Source organism: Zingiber officinale, unplaced genomic scaffold (genome assembly GCF_018446385.1).
Source record: "Zingiber officinale cultivar Zhangliang unplaced genomic scaffold, Zo_v1.1 ctg222, whole genome shotgun sequence".
Taxonomy (NCBI): Eukaryota; Viridiplantae; Streptophyta; class Magnoliopsida; order Zingiberales; family Zingiberaceae; genus Zingiber; species Zingiber officinale.
In genome coordinates, this window is record NW_024589898.1 from 140317 (window position 1) to 154801 (window position 14485).

The following is a 14485-nucleotide window of genomic DNA, read 5'->3' on the forward strand; positions in this document are numbered from 1 at the left end:
AGTCAATGGGTTTATTACCTGATGCCTTAAAAATAGGGTGCATATTCAATGCATCATATCTATTCCTATTTATCCAAATCATTAATAGAGCATTAAAAATGAGAGATTGCTTCTTTCTCACTTACAAAGATGCACTGTTCCCTCTATTAAGCAAAAAAAACTTTTCATTTCATGCTCCATCCCATCCTTTATTCCAGCCCATTACCTTCTTTCTCTTCATCTTCATACATAACAAATCATTTCTTCTTGCTCCAACCTATTTACCTTTCAGCATATCTTCTAGCTTCTTTGGTGATATACCAACCACATTACATACAACACACCATAAGAAATGAAGGTCGAAGATCCACTCTTTTCTTCATGATTTCAGGTTTTTCTTTTTCAATTTTAGTTTGCCATTAGTTTTTTTTAAATGTTTTTGAGGAGGTAGAACTGCAAACATATGTTGTAAAATTATACAGATTTTTGTGTATGTCCACAGAGTTCACAAACAGAGTTTGACCTCTCTTCAAGTGTCAAACTCACATCCAACATCCTGTGTTGTGTTAACATGGGTATTGGAGTGTAATAGAAGAATCCGAGCATCAAAGTTCAAATCTGATAAATGAAGATGAGGAAAAGATCATATCATGAGTCTAAGAAGACTCAAATATGATAATTATGTTTTTTTTCTTTTTTTGTTAAGTCACAATTGCAGATATAAATTTTACTGTGATATTTGTATTTCGCAGACATAATCCCAGGCCCCAGATAGACTAAAATACTTAAGATATACTCTGATATTTTACTAACAATTAGTTGGTGATTAGAAGGGTTAATTAGGTATAATTACAGTCAAATAAGGCTGAACCTGCGAGATTAGTGGGTACTTTGGGATTAATCATTTAAAGTTAACCAATCTTATATAGGGTGGGAAACTTTTATGATTGAAGCGAGGTTTAATCAGGTCAAACCAAAAGGAACTGGTGCAGCAGAAATGATAAACTTAGCCCAAGTGTGTGTTGGTCGTTAAAAGTCCTCTTTTTTGACAAATCATTCGATCCCTACACCATCACCCTAAGCTGACACCTCCCCTCCCCTCTCGACCATTGCACATGGCTGACACCAACTACACATGAGGATCTCCATCAATAGTACAAACAACTCATCAACATGGGAGCAGCATAAAACGTCCACCACAAGAGATATTGGGATTCCAATTAGCAATAAGGAGACCCCAATATCTTTTCTGTGGATGGTTTTCCATTCCGATCCAAGTTGTGCTCCTGTTCCTTTGCACCAGCTTGCCTGCAAGTACCACCTGCAATTGCCAAACCACACACGTACCTGAACAACACACCTTACTCAACATATACACGATGGGTTCTTTCTCTCCTATCCATGAATCAGGCAGATCTGCAAGGTAATTGTAGGCATAGGGAGACATTGACTTGATCTTGTAGGTATTCACAGTAAGGAAGCCATTGAATTAAGCATCAATTATGTTTAAAAAGTCAGATTTGGCATGATTACCAACTTGTATGAGTCTAATGAAATGACTGATCCAGACAACTGGGTAGAAATCATCATGGGAGGAAAGAGTCGACCTAAGTTTGAGTATTGCTGTTGCTATGGAATAACTTGTGTAGATTGTCAAGGGATTAGGGTGAGAGGCATAGGTGAGGGTTGGGTTAAGGTTCACAAAGGTAGCGTTGGACAGAAATAAAGGGGCTTCAATGGAGGTTTGTTGTGATTAGTTCTTTGGTACTTAATAAGTTTAAAAGGAAAGAGAGTTCACACAGGTTAGAGGTGAGAGATTGTGGTAAATGGTAAGTTCAAATATTGGCATTTTACTGATTGAATCAGAAAATTGGTGTGGTCTTAGGGCAATTCTTTTGTTTAACGTGCTCAAATTATTCATTCAGTTATTTTATATGATGTCACCATCATGCTAATTATAATTCATATGGACTATTATGTTACATGTCATTATCATAACTTGTTTTATATGTTGTTATCATCACACACTGTTTCTATGCAGTAACAATGACGGTTGATAAATGGGATTTTAAACTTGTGGTTCATGTGCTATTTGTTAAAGTTCCTTCTTAAAGTATGTTGATACCTATGTATATGTTAATAGGCAAATAGACAAATTCCATTTTGCAAGGACATAGTACAGATACAAAATGACATAGCTATAAGAATTTGATTCTGGATAAGCTATTGGCCTATTTGATGATCATTGATCATCACAGTTTTGTTTGCATTGCCAGAAGCCACCAACTGGGTACCAATTTTCGTGTCAAACTAGACACAATCTTGGACTGCAGGGAGTAATACCCATGTCTGTGTTACCATCTTGAATGTAACTTAGCAGTTTATCAATTATAATTTAAATTGCACTGAGGTATTCATGGATTTTGATGGTATGATCTCAAGTTAGTAACCTTACATGTGGAAGTCATGTGATTCCCTTCTCTTGCCTCTAGGTCCATGAGAAAAGAAAGCTTAGAATTTTAATTTGTTGAGGACTAATCAATTGCTAGGGATTGGTTGTCCTATCGGGCTAGGCACAAGACACCTAGCCCAACCATCATGACCTGAAGGAGGAATATTTTCCCTTTGTGTGCCAAATTCAGAAAAATATTTTTCAATATATTTTAATATCACATTCAAATAGTAGAAAATAATATCTCTTCCCTAAAAAGTTTTTTACCTATTTTTTTTTTTAATCTTTCAGCAAACAAGCTGAGTCAATATCTTTGTTTCCTTCATAGGTTTGGATAGATATAGGCATCAAAGTTACTACAAATTTCTCTATTCAAAGTTGTTTAAGAGACTTCATATCTATATATTCAATTTGCTTTTAGATTTGCAAATTTATCTTGTAACGTTTCAAATGTGATATAGTTAGTATTTGCAATTAGATATATCCAAATTATTCTTCGTGTCTCTCTTGTGGGTTACACTATTAATAGCATGAGCTTGCATATAGTGTTGTTCCAACAAAATTTTGGTACCAGCATAGCAGGCTCATAAGAGATTGGAGTGCGGCTGTTGGGGAGGCCATTCCAAGCCATTTTGGACGTAATTTTGGCCATTATAGTTTAAGCAAAAAATCTCTCCCACATCTCAACAAGAGTGTCGTACATGTAATCAATATCTCAGCAAAGATAGTAGAATTCAGACTATTGCAGCTTCAATCTTATCTCCTTTCATATTTATGCTCATTAGCAAAAACTGTTAATTTTAACTGTGTTAATTACCTATCACAACTACTCTCACGCATGAACATAATTTTAATTAATAATAAATACTACGGTGCTGTTAAAATGAAGAGTACCTGGAATGACATTTTATTGCACATAATCATGAGCTAGATCTAAGTCATTGTAAAGCAAGGCCTGACAGACCCTGAATCCTTCTATATAGTGTTTTTAAAAATAAATAATAAATAAGAAACACATACTTGTTCATTCACTTCATTGTACTTCTTGTCAGACTCATCCTTCATAGCATGTAATGTTGTCTTTTCATTTTCCCAAGATGACTTTAGGATCTCCTGAAAACAAACAAACAATCATAAAAATGAAATTAATGTAATTCCAAAACCAAACTCTCGGAATTCAAATTTTATTATGAAGAAAATGATTAGTAACATGAGAGATTGGAATCCTTTTTACAGCATCTAACCTAAATGAAAAAGAAACAAACTATCTAGAAAAGAATAATCTTATAGCTAAAAGGATTTATCAAATTTGGAATAATCCCCTATACTCTAAGTACCATAATAACCAAAACAAAAAATTATCTAATTCACTTATTCTCCTAAATAAAAGATATATATACATTTCGAAATCTTAAAACTTTAAAAATTAAATTCCTAATTTGAATTACTGTCAAAGTAACATAAATGCCAACCAAGTAAAACTGAAATAATCCTAACTAGAGCTGCAAAACTTTACACATTAAAGATCAAAAAGGTATACCTTTTCATTTTTCAGCATATCTGAAACCTCCCTAAGTTTTACAACTTCACATTGCAGAGAAGACAACTCATGAGATGTTTTAGTCAGCTCCTGTATTGTCTCAGATTGAAGCATAACCTGCAAGCATAAGAAAACAACTAAGAGAAACAAAATTCACTCACAAATTTTATTGCAGCAAGAAGCTGGTAGAAGTAATTGTAAGTCAAAAATTTTTAAATTTACAGAAGAAATACAAATTTTAATTGGATTAAAAAAATTAAATAAACATAAAAAGGTTTTAGAAAAACTCTACTGAACTAACCATAAAAATGTTACTAAGCTTGGCATCTCAATAACAAAAATATTAAGCTCATGCAATCCAATAAGTTAAGTGCACATAAACTAGGTATTAGTACCAAATTGTGTTGTGGCGTTCAATGTAGGGCTGAAAAAAATGGATTCCAAAGAAAAAAATAAACACTGTTAATGACAAAAAAAATTAGTATATAGGTATAAGATAAATATTGACATTCATAAATCATGATCAATTTTGACACTAATTTATAAAACTCACTATAAATGTTCATCTTTATATTCTTTAAGATCACACAACAGAGAGGAATCTCAAACTCAATAAATCCTTATAAAACATGAGTGGCACATTAAATCACTGATATAATCTTCAAATGATGAATTTTAAAGAATTTACAATGAATTTAAAACATATTTTCACTTAATTTTGTAATGTGGATGCACTCACAAAGAGCCTTCCACAAGATGAGTGGAACTTGCAATATAAAAAGCATGGTTCCCTAGAAATCACTCATTTCCATACCAGTTGGGCATGACAGAATGAGCCATACACAGATATACTTGTGCTTGTCTCCAGCCTTCTCTTCGTACTCATGCCTTCTTCCTAGGTCACTAAACATAATTCACCAAGAACATATTCACTCTAAGCTTATATTGGCAGAGTCCAGCCTAAACAACCAGTTCAATACCATCCAAATTATTGAGGCCACCTAAATCCAACTTGAAATTTATTCCACATAAAAAAAGTTTTTTTTTTTCCTTTTCTGCAGTACCAATATCCAGGTTACTTGGCTTGAAACTGATATGTCAGTGTGAAGACGAGCATGGGAATCAAAACAAGAAGGCCCCAATGTACTGATAGCTATCAGAGTAGGTGCTAAAAGTCAGCTGAAATCAGAACTTTGCTCAATGCAAGTGGATTATGTAAAAAGCATACTACTAGACTACCAATATAAACCCAGAGTTTTGAACTATACATGAAGTCACATTAATGTTTCATGAGTTTTCAAATAAATTTTCAACCCATATAAACATTTCAGCCATCAAAAGAAAAAATCTTCGAAGAAATAAAAAACTTGTCTCTTAATTTGTCACTTTACCTGTCTCTCATAGTTGTGTTGGGCAATTTGCCATTGCTTGTGTTCCCCATCTAGGTCTTCTTTCAAGGAAGATACTTGTGTTTCCAACGATTCTATTTGAGCCCTATGATGAGATTGAATAAATAGTATGAGCATTTACAGTATGTTGAAGAGGAGCATATACCCTAATATAAAAGTGAAAACATACAATTTCTGAGAAATTTCCACCCTTAGACTTGAAGTTTCAGCAAAAAGAGCAGAGATTTCCCTATCTTTGGCCTCAATAAGTGAAGCAACTTCTTCACACTTCAATATGTATTTTTTCTCCATCTCAGATACCTTATTTCTGAGGGCAGAGACATCATCAGCTAATGCCCTTTTCACTTTTTCTGCCTATAGCCATCAAAAACAAAGCAGCAAACTCTTAATTTAAGAGTAATTAACAGACAATATACAAAAGACAGACAAAAATAAGCTTCTAATCTTTTTAACCAAGCACTAAATCACCTCTAATTTGTATGCCTCATGGGCAGATTCAATTTGCTTCAATGCCATCTCATTTGTATGAGCTATTTCTTTATACTGTGCCAAAAGAAACATACCCAAATAATTATACAATAATGAAAGAAATACCATAATCCTAAAATACAAAGAATCAAAGTACCTGAACCATATAATCCTTGTTAGCCTGTGACTCCTCTCTTAGTCTTTCCAATTCCTCTCTCACCCTCCACAATTCTCCAGAATCCTATTAGAACAAGAAGAATAAATAGAATTAATGTAGCCAATCATCTTCACCCAGAACTATACATGTACGAGAATGCTTTATAGTGCATACTGTTATTGTAAAAGAAAGATGAGAGATCTAGCATGAGCACAACAAATATATTCATGCGGATTCGTTTAAGGATGTAAAAATAAGACATAAAATTTGTATCAACTTAAAAAATACTAAATAAGTATGAAGCTGTGGTACTATCAGATGTACCAATTTATATTATATACAAGTTAATAAAATTATCGTAGCAGATAGAATGAAATAGAAATGAGATATTAATGTCAAACTGTAAACAAATAAAAGCCAGCACATACCTCATTGGTAGAAAACATTGGATGGTCATATCTAGCATCGCCCTTGCCATCCTGTATGGATTAAAAAAATGACATGAATCGTATAAAGATATTTTCATGTTAGTCAAAAATTATTTGCTATTAGATATCATCAAGAAGATTCAGGGGATAAATTTCAGTTATAATGGGTAAGTTCATCATAGTTTTGACCAAGGTTTAAAATTTCGACCCGTGCCGAGGTTTCGGTCCTGGACTAGAACAATACGGTTTCGGTCCTGAACTGGAACGATACGGTTTCGGTACCGTATCATGCCGTGCCGATATAGTTTCGGTATTTTTTAAATATAAAATATATTAATTAATAAAGTCTAGGAGTTGATTAAAAAAATTAACCTAAGTTTAATTTTAAAAAAGAATCTAAAATCTGACACCACTCGCGAGCCCACACGACTTCGGTGTTGTCGTAGGGTTGCGCAACCAGCCATGGCTGCGGGGATTGCATGACTCCTTCGGCGCGACCATGTTGGTTGTGCGACCCCTCTACAGTGAGCGCAGGGTCGCACGATGCTTCCACAGCGGCAGCGGAAGGGTTATGCGACCTCTCCATTACTGTTGCAAGGTCGAGCAACCCTCTGTTGTGACCACGGGGTCGCGTAACACGTCACATTTGTCGTGAGTCTGGTGCCAAGGTTGTGCCGGTGTCGGTCGCCGCGCGGAACGAGACGTTTCGCCCATTTCGGCACGACACTTTAAACCATGGTTTTGACTACAGACACCAATTCTATTTGCTCAATGAACCACTTCGAATGATATTTGCTCACAACATGAAACATACTTAACACTTAGGACCAGGTAGAATTTGCTCATCTGAAACAATAACTAAACAAGGCTTTCGAAGAAGCTTTCGAACTTAGTCCAAAAATAAACAGGATTAATTTTTTCATTTGCAAGTAAAATCACTTTATAAGCCCAAAACAGGCCATTAAATTTTTTCATATCGAAGATTTATTGGTTTCTGCAATAATCCCTTTGGATTTCTTGTTTATTTAGTCATTCTTTGATTCAAGATAAAATAGCTAATTGCACACAAAATAATGCTGGTCCTTTAACATCTGAAAATGAACTGTCTTAGGTCAACATTTAAAATGTCAATGCAAAAAAGTAAAACAATAGAATTTTTAAAGTTCATTGTGCAACCAAGCAAGTTTAGCTTAAAATACAACTATTATGCTTGTAAATGATAGAAGACGTATCAAAGGGGCCAGATAAACTAAAAAAGATGAAGGTTTCATATCTACCTTTTGTTCACCACTCATTACCCTTGTTTCAATCTCAGAACATCGGGCCTAAAAGATATGATCACATGAGAATTCATCTGAACAATGAGTACAAGAACTAAATAGTTAAACTTTTTAAAGGAAAACCTCAGCTACTGCAGATCTAGATTCAGCAGAAGTAACAGTAGCCCAAGCATCAGTTAATTCTTTCTTCATTTCCTGAAGTTGTTTTATAGAAGTCTCAAGTGCATTATCCTTATCATTTGTTAAAACACGAACACGATCTCGTTCTTCTTGTAGCTCTCTGTTAGCTTCAGCCCATTCTCTCTGGTAAGATGGAATGGACATAACCACTCAGTAGAGTGCGTGACAAATACAAAAAAAATTGTAACCAGAAACATTCAATCCAAAATTGTCAAGAAGCTCAGTTGAAGCCAGATAAGCTGCAGCTAGAAGATAAGTAGATCTTCTTAAATAAGCCACACATTTGAACCTGATTTAACTAGCCCTTAGCTGAATCAAAGCCCAAACTCAAACTGATCTCACTAAACATGAATCAAACTTCAGTATAAAAGAAATAGCATTCAAAAGAATCAGCAAAGGGGAGGAACATAAGACGACAATTAAAAAAAAATGAATAGAGAACAAACAAATCAATGATGAAAGCACCTTAACAAGCCAATTCAATAGACTAATTGATGAGTATAATGCCGTCAACAGTCCATAAATGAAGATTACAGCTATACAAAGACATGACAGAATTTTAGATTACAGCATGAAAAAGTTATTAGAAAGAAGATTTTTTTTTTTTGGAATTTATAAAGCAGCTAAATATATATATAAAAAAAAGAGAGAAACAGCATCAAAGATAGTTTAATGAAAACTGATACAAAAAAAGAAATTCAACACTTCATTCATGGTAACACGACAGCTACAAATAAGCTTGGTAAGTTCAACCAACTGCAAATGACATTGCATTCACAAAATGAGATGTCATATTTATAGGTGACATACGCATGTACCAAACTTATATGAACTGCAAAGAAAATGATTCAAAAACTGATATAGAGCACAAACCAAACTCAAGAAATATACACTGAAATGGTCTTTCATGCATCTCAAAATCGAATCAGCAATTACAGAGAACACAGACCCGCCATCCATGTTGTCAATCCAAAGCAAGAGAAAGAGAGAAAAGAATGCTTAAATATATAGACAAACAAAATAAAACAGATGACAAAAAATTATGGCAGAAGAATGCATAATCAAGTAAAAAAATAAACAATATCACCATACCTCTACCCGTTTTGCGTATTCCTCAAGTTTTTTAATTTCAACTGTTCTTGAACTCTGAATCAACAGAAAAATGTTACCATATACAATGAAGTCCTAAGAAATAATGTCAAAAGAACTACACATGAAAAAGAAATACCTCCCGAACCTCATCTGCACTTTGAATGGTGTCCAAGGTTGACTGTATCAAAAGCAAATGAATATCTCAATAGCTTATAAAATGAACTCACGTATCAAATTTTGACACAACAGTTCACAATTAAACTTGGCATAATATTCATGACTACATTCTGGCATTAAAGAAAGACAAGCATAGAATACTGCCCAACTGAATTGAAAGATGACATGCAAAACAACTAGAACAACAAAATGACAAGAAAAAGAAAGGCTATAAATTATGAATAGGAAGATTAATTGTAAACATCACCTGAAGACGATGTACTCTCTCAGATAAGTTGTGAATTTCATCAGTGGCTCTCCTCTCTGAATTAGTCAAAATCTCCTTTTCATGCTTCAGAATAGACACCTGGAAAAAAGGCCTATTGATCTCATGCGCCCAGACTCTAAACAAGAAATGTAACACATAATTAACCAACCTCCATGGATAGCTTTCTTATAATCTCCTCAGCTTCTTGTACAGAATTAGAAGATTCTCGGAGCCTCTTCTGAAAATCAACTACCAACTGAGTAAGTTCCACATTTCTAGCTGAGACAGCATTAGCTTCCTTCCTCTGCAGATATTTTGAAGAAAAAAAAACAAGAATATAAACAAGAAGTTAACTAGAGACACAACTTCCAAAATTAAAAATGTTTTAAATCAAAATAAAACTATCATAAAAAACAACACGCTAAAAATTCAAGAATTCATTTATTTACTAAACTGGTCTATGTCATCAAAATTAGTTAACAGAATGACAGTATGTGTGTAATTCATATCAATGTCACAACGTAACTGTGAGAACATTTCAGATCATTCAAAAGGAAAAAAAAATTAACAACTGATTGTGTTGAATAACATAATTGGAAATAGGTTTCTGAAAGTAAAACCTGCCAATCATTATCTTAAAAGGAAAAAGTTGCTCATAACTGATTTAGGAAGTAGGATTGCAAAAAATATAATGGTCCCAAAGTTTAACAAATGGCTGCATCAATTGTAAATTCAGTAGCAATTTTATTAATAATGAAAATGAAATCATCTGTGAAGAAAAAGGCATACTAAATACAGTTAAAGATCACAAGTGCAGCTAGAATCTGCTAAGTTACATTGTCAGTAGATTCAGGAACAACTGAATCTATTTGGAAATCCAATTTCCACCAGAATAACTCTTTCCAGCTTGCATTAGTACACTTAGTCAAATCATTCATTGGATAAAATGTAAATGATTATGCTGCATAAATCTTGAAAGAATAGGAATCAAGGATGATGGAGCCTTTTCCTTGTTGATTTAAGACTCAACATTCATACCACCACATTTGGTTCAATTAATTATTCTATCAGTTTATGGCTAGACGAGTTCAGTCGATGTTTACTGTGACCAGCTTGAGACACTATGGTTAAGAGTAACTTGAGTAATCATCCAAGTGTTTTGGGTAGCCAACATAGCCAAGGGTAGGAGAGGGAATTGGTGCTTTCCATTAAATATAGAGCCTAGGATTATGCATGGTTATTTAAGGCATAAGGTGCCCAAAAGCGCATAGGTGTTGTGGGGCTTGAGGCGCTAAGCGCAAGGTGAGGTGCACACCTTACAGAAGTAAGGTAGTTTGGGTATAAATTTTTACAATTCAAACTTATATAGGAAATTTCTACCAAAATATTTCACTAACAAAATTATAGTCCATAAAATATTAACCAATAATATAAATACAAAATTCACGAACAAATAAATACGTTATACACAAAATTCAAATAAATACGTTATACGCATAAATATAAAATATATTAACTAAAAAAAATTAATCTAAATATTTAAAATTAAAAGATATATATATATATATATATATTAAATTAATGGGATAATTTTATTAATTAAGCTTATTTAAATTATCCCTGCTATAACTAGGAGTTGGAGTTGATTGAAATTATTAATTTAAATTTTTATTTAATTAAAAGATAATTTACTAATTTACTTCTTGTACGCGCCACCCACGACCGCGGGGGGCTCACGAGACGCGTCTGCCGCTGCCACAAGGCTCGCATGACACCTCCACTGTAGCTGTGGGGCTAGAAAATTTGCTTCAATAAGGCAAGAAAAATCGCACCTTACAAGTGCCCTTTGACTCTCAAAAGGCGCATGCTTAGCGTGCTTCTTTCAAGCAATGCGTCTGGGTCAGCCAGGCGTACACCTTTCACAACTATGGGATTATGCAAGATTACCCTAACTACATTTGGGATGGCAAAATTTTCCTAACCCATCCCTCCAACGACTTGGATCTTCAAGAGTCATTTCTTTACAGCAACAAAAACAAATAACAGTGAAAATAAAATAGGGTAGTCATTATTCTTATTCCTTCTCAAGGTATGAAAGATTGTTCCATGATGATGGGCAAAGGTGAAACATATCCTTCTGACCTTCTGCATCTCAGCCAGCATGCATAACCTTACAAGACCTGTACCCCAACTAACCTTCTCATCCTCTGCCAACCTGAAACATATTGCTCTTCCTTCCTGTGCAACTAGACTGCTGCTTATTAGTAACATAAACATCTTCCTCTGCCCAGCAAAGCTAGGGCCCAGTGTAGGGATGATTCTTCTTCCTCTGTTCAGCATTCAATGAAGCAAGAGCTCGAAGGAAGCTTCTTCTTCCTCTAGGTAATATCTTCCTCTTTCTCCTCCTTCCCAGGGCTCAGCAGAAGCTTCTTCCACCTCCAGGCATTCTCTTCCTAGGGATAGATAGTAGATTCTTTCTCCAGGTAAACTCCTCCTGCTTTTAGGGCTCAACATAGGGACCCACACATGGCTTGGCATGGTCATCAGATCTTGTTCTAACTGAAAACCAATACATTAGCTCACATAAAGACTTTAAACCTTGCTCCCTCTACCCATGCCTCTAAGTCACATTACTTTTTAGAAAATAAGAAAAGTAGTTATACAACAGAAAAACGAAGTTACAAAATCAAAAGCGAAAGCAAGAATACAACTAGACTTGTCAACATGATGGATTAGTTAAAAACCTTCAATATTACTAGATCATTACATTTGTGAACATACATAGATCAACTAACTGGGTTTTGTTTTACCTTGATATTTTTTCAAGGAAATGAAGCCAAAAAAAACATTTCAAAGATAGCAAGTCTTGAATATTGTGCGAATAGTTTGTGTTCCAGTGATCATACATAGAAGTGCCTACTTTATGAAATCGAGAGTTACTTGGATCAGATAATTGCCTAACACCTTGGCAGAAGTGAAACCGGCAACTTGTACTGGTTTCACCAGAAACACACTGATCAAAGGGTCAACTTTACTGTGGTTATGAAACAGGAAAGCATCACAGAAGATGGACATAACAAGAGATGGTGCACTACAGTTTTGCAAATGCTGCACAAATGCATCTTAGGAAATATTCAGGATTTCACATACTTACAAGCATTGATGATAAATAACTTATCCAAGAAACAAGATAAGAAAAATCTGTTACAGCAGGTAGCCAAAAGGACAGTAAACTAAGTAGTCTGGCAATTAGCAATACAATGACAGACTGTGAATAAGATGCCTTATAGTGCTGGTTTTAGAAAAAATCCTACCTGGTGTTCAATTTCCTTTTTCAGCCCATCCACTTGATCTTTAGCGAAGTTAGCTTCCAGAACCTTTTTATCACGTTCTGATCTTAATAGTGTGACTTCACCCCTTTTATGAAGAAGGAAAGCATGAATCACACAGTTTAGAAAAAAATAACACAAATAAGCAAGACAAATAGTCCTGATCAAAGTGTTTACAATTTCCATATTACAAAAATATTTATGTTTAACATTTTGCATGCAATTGCAATGAATAACATCATTTCCCGAATGGAAAGAACCACTCCTAGAAACTTAAGTTGCAATATGGCATAGACATAATTTTCAAAAACTCTTGATTGGCCTAGAATAGGCATACAAGCCCTGTTCACATGGGTATTCTTGTACACGAAACCAAAATATTTCATAAGGAGTACCAGACAACTGGCACATGTCATCAAATGGTTACTGAAACTTGCACATGACAGGTATTTTAATTTTGTGCAAGTAAAAGGTTTCATGATGCCATCTACAGAAAGTTTTAATTGAACAATTTCCCTATCGGATTCAGCAATGAATATTACAAAGTGCTGAACTAGAAAACCCTAAATTCTGAAGCATATAAAGCACTGCTAAAGTGGCACCTCTTGACAAGTCAAAAGTTTAGAGCGTATATATGCCAAAATATACACCTCAAAATCAAAGACAAATTCTTACATATTTGCATGCAAAAATACTATATGAATCGACTTGAGATAAAAAAAAAAAAAAATCTTTTATGCAAATTACTACAGAAAGATAGAAGATAATGGGGAGCAAACTCTCTGAATAAGTAAAAAGTGTAACTTCTTTGGTTGTAAGTTGGGTTTATTATAATACACTGAATAACACACAATAACGCAAGGATGTTTGGATCAGTTTCATGAGGAACTACTTCTACCATTTTTATTAGAAAATTAAGGTGTCGGTTGATGATCCGGAGAATAGTGAGCTACAAATCCTTGGGCATACACTGTGTCAAGAATTAAACACAGAAATGAGTTATTAGTTGTAAAACTGATCAATGGAGGCTACGACAGGCTTACAAATAACTCATGTTCTAGCCAAATAATAAAATAAGGAAAAACAGTAGGAGAGATTAATGGTGAGGCTAATACTAGGATACAGGTAAACATTAAATAGATCTTTAAAAAAACTAATGAACAATGCAGTGCCCATAGTAAATGCCCAAGCAATATGCTTACATATTCTCAAAACATTAGATTGCTGCAATACAAGTGTTTTACCAACTGGAAGTATTGTGTCATAGAGCAAAATATTCTGCTTCAACAAATAGATATAGAGCACCAAAGAGAATCGACAATACCTAAATTTTGCCAAATCCTCCTCATGACCTTTAGAGCGTTCAGCAAGTCGATCATAGGCCTTTTTTGAAACATCCTGATGGGAGTGCAAGAAAGACCATGTGAATCTAAAAATTAAAATCAAGAGACAAAAGGGATAATCTCAGTTGATACATAAAAAAAAAAATATTACCTGAGAACCCTCAAACATAAGCATTAGCTCATTTTTTCTATCTCCTACAAAAATATTGAATACAGGAATGTCAGAATGTTCGATAAGGAAACTTTCACGTTCGTGAAGGCAAGCTTGAAATCTTTTTTATCTCCAAAACAATATGCGAGAGACAGAAATGATTCAAGGGAAAAAGATATGGAATAACAAGGTGGATCAACAATTATTCGTGCAAAGTGAAACTAACAATGACTGTTGGTTGATCCGACCATAC

At 34.4% G+C, this 14485-nt stretch overlaps 1 protein-coding gene across 1 annotated transcript in view; it reads right to left on the reverse strand.

Annotated features, from left to right (window-relative positions):
* LOC122036829 (nuclear-pore anchor-like) overlaps positions 1-14485 on the reverse strand; it is a 71108-nt gene that overhangs the window by 11944 nt on the left and 44679 nt on the right. The window contains exons 19-34 of the mRNA XM_042596249.1: positions 14233-14276; positions 14063-14136; positions 12724-12826; positions 9579-9713; positions 9410-9508; positions 9122-9163; positions 8986-9039; positions 7837-8016; positions 7711-7758; positions 6434-6484; positions 6006-6089; positions 5849-5923; positions 5550-5734; positions 5363-5465; positions 3972-4088; positions 3452-3544 (exon numbers count right to left, since the gene is read on the reverse strand). Coding sequence (XP_042452183.1) covers positions 3452-3544; positions 3972-4088; positions 5363-5465; positions 5550-5734; positions 5849-5923; positions 6006-6089; positions 6434-6484; positions 7711-7758; positions 7837-8016; positions 8986-9039; positions 9122-9163; positions 9410-9508; positions 9579-9713; positions 12724-12826; positions 14063-14136; positions 14233-14276 — 1487 coding nt within the window. The remainder of the gene's footprint in view (positions 1-3451; positions 3545-3971; positions 4089-5362; positions 5466-5549; positions 5735-5848; positions 5924-6005; positions 6090-6433; positions 6485-7710; positions 7759-7836; positions 8017-8985; positions 9040-9121; positions 9164-9409; positions 9509-9578; positions 9714-12723; positions 12827-14062; positions 14137-14232; positions 14277-14485) is intronic.